The sequence below is a fragment of the Telopea speciosissima genome, chromosome 9, assembly GCF_018873765.1.
Source record: "Telopea speciosissima isolate NSW1024214 ecotype Mountain lineage chromosome 9, Tspe_v1, whole genome shotgun sequence".
Lineage (NCBI taxonomy): Eukaryota > Viridiplantae > Streptophyta > Magnoliopsida > Proteales > Proteaceae > Telopea > Telopea speciosissima.
The window spans coordinates 63,243,923-63,252,080 of record NC_057924.1 but is presented as its reverse complement, the minus strand read 5'-3'; the positions used below and the strand labels follow the sequence as shown (position 1 = coordinate 63,252,080).

Here is an 8,158-nt window from a genome sequence, read left to right as displayed (position 1 = left end):
CCTCCCCCAATCCCACAAAAACAAAACCACAAAAAGGCCAAACCCAACGCGGCAACACCCCTTCCTCCACACCCCGGGTGCCCTAATTTCCCAACCCCCACGTCTTCTTATATCAACTTTTTACTTCCTACTTTTCTTCTATATTTAATGGTACAAAAAAAAAATTGGGATGGAGGCCAAGACCGTCGATTATCACCAGCATTTCCCATAGCTGCAAGCCAGCACCAGAAACAAAAATGTTCTCTACCCTCAGAGCTTTTTCCTTCACTTTCTTCTTTGTTTCTTTTTGTACCCTATTTGGCTTCTTCCATTTCAGGTGTGCATTGGCATATCATCCTTCGAGCCTGCTTTGATATTAATCCCCAACCCCCTGCGCCGCTCCTCAGAAAACCATGCTCCTCCATACACGTCCAGACTCCTTCATTCCTTCACTTTGTTGTCTCCCCCCAACTTCTTCTTCATTGTTCTTGGCAGCATTCAGCTCAACCGCTTCAAGACCCGTGGTTGCTTGCTTTACTTCATCAGGTTTCTGCCAAGACCCCAGGGAAAAAAAAAAATCAGCACAACAGGCCGAACCAGAGTAGATATAAAACAAAAAAAAAAAACTCTTTCGGTGCACGTACAACCAATTCTTTCTTACGCATCATCCCTGTAGGAGATGAACACGTCCTCACAAAGTTTCAACATTCATCATGCAACGAAAACATTAACAGGTTTACCAAAAAAACAAAAAACGAAAACATTAACAGTAAGCCCAAAAATGGCATCCACCCATGAAGTGGAGATGAATGGGGTTCCACTAACGAGACAAATTACAAACATTTGACAATAAACAGCCAATATGTCCGACCATCCAGTAAACTTTCTATAGCTCAAGATTCCAAAAAATCCAAGCCACATTTACCTGCCTACCAATAATTGTTCCAGAGGACAACAATTGTAAGTACATTTCTAAAAAGCTAAAGTTCATTTAACAGTGAACGTCCTATGCAAAGCCGCGAGGGCACCTTGATTTTCCATAAAGAGATTGCCCATCTCAACAGTATACTTCCATTCTGTCCACATTTTCCCATAAAAGTGTACTAGTAATGGTATTTGGTATTTAGAATTCTCCTTGATAAATAATAAGCCTACTAACCAACCAAAAATTGAAAACAGGAATACCTGCACATGATCCCAACAGGGTGTTGGTGGCCGAGCCCTCTTCTCTTGCATTGCTTTCTGGCGACCTTCATAAAAACCAAAGTCATCCAGTATTGATGTCTTTGACGAATGGTTCTTAAAAATATTCAACATTTCAATGCCTTGAGGAGATTTAACCTGAGTAGACAAGGATAACACCCAAACAGAACAACTATGTTACGTAACTATAGCTGGGAGTTCCAAATTCAATCTATTCCCGCAGCACATTGGATTATATTTGCTCACCTCCTGTGTGTCCCTGCTGTTAGTTACAGGCTTGTTGTCATTATTCTCAAGTATTATGTGCCGGAACTGAGCATTTGGGACATCTTTAATGATGTGCCACTTGACCGGGAAAAAACCGTTCCACTTGTCTTGCTGCCAAAAATCCATGTTCTTGTTGAAATCTACTCGACCAATCATCTCAGCTACTCCACAGAACAGACCACTTGCATTTACCTATAAACCAACAGAGGTAAAGGTAAAGAATTAACATTTCATAAGAGAAACACGACACAGATATAAGCAGCTTATGCATCATCACATTAATGTTAGGATTCAAATGCATACCGAGAAGAAAAGAAAGACTGGACACTTGCTGCCTTTCTCTGCCATTCTTGTCTGTGCATCTTGATAAGCATTATCAAGCCTCTTATTTCCATTTGGTGTACTTGCCCATACATTATACTTGATACTCTTATGAATGTCATCTTCACTATAAGATTTTATCACAAAAAACAAAGCAAGATCATATTCAGTTGAGAGCTCGGGAAGGTTGTATTGATCCCTTCTGACTACGGCGCTTGTGCAGTTACTATCATTATCATCATCAGCTACTATAGATACACCCAAATCAGCACCTAGCATCAAAGCCCCTTTGGCATTGGTTGTTCTTGGGCCACAATTCTGTTCATTTAGCAATCCAAAATCGCTAATTCCATTAATCTTGCCTCTTCCTTTAAGCTTTTCACTGCCACCCCAACCCCGGCCATTTACTTTCAAATTAACGGGGCTGTTGGGATATAACAAACCACCTTTTCCCTGATTTGAACATGGAAACTTGGTAATGGGGAAGTAACCCTTGGCCAGAACTGGAGATGCCTGACAATCAGACACATGCTCTAAGTTCTACAAATCACTAGACGCACAAAGAAATAAGAGAAGTTGCATGGTCATTCGACAAAAACCATTACATACCTTATTTGCAGGCTTCAATTGGTTGAGCATGCAAGGGCCCGATGAGACATCGGGTGATGGTGAGGAGCCCTTCACTTCTGATGGATTACTAGACTTAGAAGCAGTCAGAGCTTTCAAAGATGGAGCAAAGTTGTGTCTCTGGGCAGAGAAATTATGTTTGGAGTCATGTATTGATGGAACTCCACCATAGCCATTGCCATTAGCCCCATCCTCAACTACAACAGAAGGATCCCAGAGGTATGAGGGCACAACTTCTGATCTATAAGAAAGTGGAGCGAGGAAATATCCAGGTGCAGTAATGGGTTGTGGAAAGACAGGGCTTGGGAAGTATGGTGGTTGACCAAAATACTGTCCATCAATGCCAGTTGTAGCTCCAGGGAAATATGGGTTGTAAGGAATGTAACCAGGTTGAAACCCTGGCATGTAGTAGACAAGAGATCCATTATCAGCTTGAATGGCCTGCAGAAATAAAAGTAAAATGAAGATCTTTTTGAATAAAAATCAATTTAAGACTAAATTTTACAGTCAAATACCAAAACATAACATTGAACAGACTAACAACTACTTCATCACTGATATGTATAAAATTTAATTACATTCTGAAATCAGTGCACTAATACATGAGCATATTGCACACATCAAAGGCGATGAATATTGATAATGATATGCCTGAAACATTTGAATCAACACTGTAAATAATGATTAACAAGAGACTGAATCAACACCCATTTACCATCACCACAGAGAGGGGTCACAAGAGAGAGAGAGAGAGCACAGTCCCCTCGCTCTATCTCCCCAACCCCTTTCTCTCTTTCCCTCTACTCTCTCTCAATGAATGGGTCTCTGCGTGTCTGCATGTGTATGGATTAACTTATTTAATACATAATATTGGTGCGTCCAGGAACATGAGTTTTACCAAAACCCATGCCATGTTCTCTCCACACATGCAACCGCAGAAATTCAACAGATTCTAGTACAATAGGGGAACACAACATAGGAAAGAAAACATTTAGGTCAACTGTATATAACTGGAGTTCCTAAACACAATCACAACATCCAAATTTTACACAACCTAAGACCAACATTATGAAGATACCAGCCAGAGGAAAAAAAGTTAATGCAACACCTGCATCCTCCAATCTAGGCAATAACCATAAACAAACAATGCATTGAAATGACTGACAAGCACGACCATTAGATTTGTAGCATAAGAAAAAGGAAAAGCATAACCAACCATTTAAAAGGAAAATAGTTTACTACATATGCAGTTGCACCTCAGAATCGGACTCAAACAGCCATATAATAGAAAAAATCATAACTCCAACAATATCCAACTCCCCTTATCAGGCTCATAACATTCTCCCTTTGTTTCAAGCATCATAATCAGGGGAGGGGATCCTTCCCAACCAAATCCCAATTCAGATCAACACCAAATCACCCATCCCATGAGAAACCAATCAGATCTTGAAAGGGGATGATTAACTTCTGTTCACCTGAAACTGAAATTGCCTCATCGTTTAGACAATTATATTTCTCCAAGTGTCAAACATCACCTTTTAATTCTTGATTGACTAGAACTTAGTATAGATTACCTCTCAGAAAAATTATAACTTGAAAGTAGAACTATAATACAGAGGGCAGAAAATAAACACCATAAATCCAAAACTCATACATCAGTTACAATATAGGGATTAGAGTTACTAGACCAAATACCAGAACTTAACAAACATCCAATGCAGCAACTTCTACTCAATGTATTGTCATTAATAATCACATACTAATCAACTTACAGGGTATTGAATATCCAATCCATCAGGGCCAATAAAGCATCCTTGATCATCCCATTCTCTCAGAGAAACATCATATCCTGTGAACATGCATTAGATGTGAACAAAAATATTTCCACGAAGCCCAATAAATAGCACACAAAGCCAGATTGAATTTTTAATCGCAACAAACCTGGGTAGTAGTATCCATAGTAGCTGCCAGAATACATGCTTGGCTCCGCCGTCACAGACTCATGATCCACATTGCTTTCCTTAACACTGCATGGTGCATCTCCAGAGGAAATGCAGGATGTTGCATCAGAGGGATTCCAATCCTTCCGAATAGTCTATAGGCAAACAAGGAATCAGGACTTAGTTTCAGACATAAAAGAGGAGATGGAGGGGGGGGGGGGGGGGGGGGGGGAGAGGGAAAGATCTTATAACATGGATTATATATGACCAAGTAAAAATGTTAAGTCATGTAGGAATGAAAAGCGGAGACAGGCAAAACAAGATGGGTGTACCTGGTAGGCATCACTGAGTTTAGAAGAAGGATCAACTTGCAGATTCTTCATCATTCCTTCCAGAGCTGATAAAATAAGTCAAGCTTCCAAGATCCAAACCAATAATTAATAAATCTATATTAGCGTAGCACAGAAAATTGCCACAGGCATAAAAAACGATAATACGAAGTCCATACATCAAAACTTTCAAAAGACTATTATTCTTGGGAAAACGGGAGGAATCCAAACACCACTGACCTGGCTTAAACAGTAAGGACCAAATTACCTATTCGAAAGCAATGCTACATACAGATCAGGACTCGGGAGTCGTCCATTATTTTTTTTCTTGGGGGTAACAGGGAGTCATCAATACAAACCACTTAAAAAGAACAAAAACATCGGTTAAAATAACATCACAGCTATACAAAAAAGTTCAAAAGCACCGAACGGTATAGTTATCGTTATAACGACATCCAAAGGATCAATATAAGTACGACAAGACAAATCCGACTAAACCCTAAATAAGTAGCAGTGCATTGAATTACTTCATTCAAGCCCGAAGCTAAAGCCAACCAAGATGAACAGTTCTGCCCGTACAACCAACTCTGCCCAGGAGAAAGCAGCAATACATAAAGGGCCATACCCAGTGCACAAGGCTCCCCTTCACGGAGAGGCTGATTCCCAGGACTCAAACCCGCGCCACTGCGCTGGCGATAACGAGACCTTGCCGCAATACCTATTATAATTAACTATGATAAAAAATATATATATATGCAATTGAAAAAAAAAAATCCATGGAATAGCTTCAAAAGCCAAAATAATAACATTAGGAATTTCAAAAAAGATAATCGGCATGACTGAAAAGGAAAGAAAAAGAAGATATTTCATCACAATCTAAATGATAAAATGTACAAATCTAAGCAAAGGTGATGAAAAAAGAGGCAAATGTCGAAAAACAACAAAAAATAATTTTGAAGACTAAGACAGAATCGATTAATAACTTTTTAAGGAAAGACGGATTCGCCAGAAACCCAATTTCGACACCCAATAGACACAAAAGTACCGAAAACAATAATAGATCAACACTAGCTCTGATTAAAATATGCAAACGAGTGAAGGATACGCTTTTCAGGCTGTGTCTCTGCAGCCATAACTTCACACCAGAAATCACCACAATAGAATCCTTGATTTTCTCCCTCCAGCTCGATAGACGTAGAATAGATCCTTGAAATTCTAACGCAAAACCCCTCTTTAAGGCCAAAAGCGCCTCCAAAGTCCAAACAAACGAAATCCTCTTAGCGGCAAGAATAAATCAGCGTACGAACAGATTGGTCCGAGAACCGCCTATTGACCACCGGCAAACAGTTCCTCAAAGGTGGAGGGGGGGAAAGAAGAATCGAACGAAACCGCTTGAGAAGAACAGCAACAGATCGGCCGCGAAACCGCTTACGCGTTAATCAAAAGCCGTTCTGGAAGATCAGAAGCAGAAAAATAAAAAACCCCCCTTCGATGTGCAGGAAACAAAAACCGTTGGCGACGACGAGAAAAAGATTCTTCCAGCCACAGGCCCAGAACCAAAAGGGATCTCGTTTGGATCGGAAGGGCCGAGAAAGAGTGAGAAATGAAAGAGAGAAAACACAACGTTAGAAAGATAGAAAGTCAATAGGAATGGACGGTGGAATGTGTTCCACGTCATTCGACAGTCAGATTTTGGACGGCTAAAATCGCTACACGAATCCGAAAAGAGCGGCTTTCATGTCCGTCTGATGCATAGTGAACAATTCAGATTCTCAGTAGTTAAAAGCTGAGAAGTTCCAATAATCCAGCAAAGCATCAGAGGCTCAGGGCTGCCTACAGCCTACATATATATACATACACAGATGATAATGATATATACATCCATTATTCATGAATCATGACTCTCATGAGGCATCACACCTTCAGCCGCGTTAATGCGTTATATCATGCATCTAATAAGCTTCTTAAGTGGTTTACGGCCCTTTGACATTAAATTTTGATGCTGCATTTGTAGCTCAATTTTCTTTTTCTTTTTGTTTTTCTTTTTGGGCCAGAGAACGCTAATCCCTTGTGTAGTTCCTGTAGCAACTCAGTAGCCACACTTCCAGGTGATTTGGATGCGATTTTTTATTTCACTAGAGGTTGAACGTTCTTTTTGCACACAAAAGTATTGGTTTATGTATAAGTACAGGAATCACGCTAACCACGCAACCGGGTTAGCATTCTTTTCCTTTTTTTCTTTTTTTAGTAAAATATCTTTTTAAACATTGTTTTAAATAATAGGATTAGATTTGTCAAATCCATCATTACAGATCTGACAGATTCTCGGATTGAAATCAATATTGACGAAATCGATTCTCTTCAATAATTCTTGTTTTTAAAGGAATGCCGTGTAACCTTCTTTTGATTGTCCCTTACTCAAATAATCTACATCATTTTGGATTCTCTTCTAAATTGATATCTAGGTAGAATTCACCCAATTTTGTTTTCAACAAAACTTTCGATTCTAATAAATAGTGAGTCAATGGGATTTTTTGGTGTGGAGCGTGATCAAAAACTCACAAGGGAGATCCTCTATCTCCTCTTCTCTTTATTTTAGCGGAGGAAGTACTTTGTAAAGATATATATATTAGCTCTTACTCGAGAAGGAAAGATTAAGCGTTAACAGGATCTTGTTATGCTTTTTCCCCTACTCACTTGTTTTTCGTAGACGATATCTTTATTTTCATGAATGGAGGTATTAGGATCGTGAAAAACTTCAAGTCTATTTTTTGGGTGAAATATCAAGGTTACTCTGGTCAATCCATTAATTTGGAAAACAGCAAAGTGTTCTTTGTGTAGATCTCGTTGTCCAAAAAAAAGCAAAAATTTGTTCATATGCTTTAAATTCCATAATAATGTAAAGAGAAAATATTATCTCTCTCCCCTCTAAGTATCCATAATATCAATCCAATCCCCAAGTTTTGAATAATGATAATGTCCTCCCCTACTTCTCAAGATTCTATCAACCTACCTTAATCGTTGAAAAATGCCATTAAGTGATGATGTGGTGTGTAAAAAATTTATAAAACCCCAAAATACCCTTAATATGTTTACGAAAAAAACCTTAAAATTTTATTCCCTTTTTGCCCTCCGTCATTTTCTTCCTCTATGCTTCTTCTTCTTCTCCTTCTTCCGCCAGCACCACCATCATCGCCACCACTGCCACCTCCGATCCTCTTCCACCGCCACCATCACCACGGGGAAAAAGTGGGAAATTGATATCAGAATTCGGAAAACCTAACCCTATTTCGTATGTATAACAGACAACCCGCTCCCCCTTTCCTTCCTCATTCATTCCTTCATAAAGCCCTAAAACTCTATGGCGTCTCTTACGAACACAAATCTTTTGTGCGTGCGTGTGTGTGTGAGGAAGAAAGTGATGCACTGATGTGAATTATCTTCTAATATCTTTTTTATGAATCGATCCAATGCATGTTTCCCTCAAATTTT

The 8,158-nt window shown here is 39.3% G+C and overlaps 1 protein-coding gene across 4 annotated transcripts; it reads right to left on the bottom strand.

Moving 5' to 3' along the window:
* Nucleotides 1-292: 292 nt before the first annotated feature.
* Nucleotides 293-6,324, bottom strand: LOC122640729 (YTH domain-containing protein ECT4-like). Of its 4 annotated transcripts, none has more exons than XM_043833976.1 (9): nt 5,772-6,324; nt 4,670-4,734; nt 4,339-4,492; nt 4,170-4,246; nt 2,380-2,838; nt 1,806-2,283; nt 1,429-1,643; nt 1,165-1,320; nt 293-532 (listed from the first exon to the last, which is right to left on the bottom strand). In XM_043833976.1, exons 1-9 carry the CDS (start codon nt 5,797-5,799, stop codon nt 383-385), a joined length of 1,782 nt encoding a protein of 593 aa, XP_043689911.1. In that variant the 5' UTR covers nt 5,800-6,324; the 3' UTR covers nt 293-382. The 4 variants fall into 4 exon arrangements, with proteins under 4 accessions (XP_043689911.1, XP_043689910.1, XP_043689908.1 ...); XM_043833975.1 differs by having other exon boundaries at nt 1,429-1,641; nt 1,753-2,283; nt 4,670-4,752; nt 5,772-6,321; XM_043833973.1 differs by having other exon boundaries at nt 1,429-1,641; nt 1,753-2,283; nt 5,772-6,321.
* Nucleotides 6,325-8,158: the final 1,834 nt, after the last annotated feature.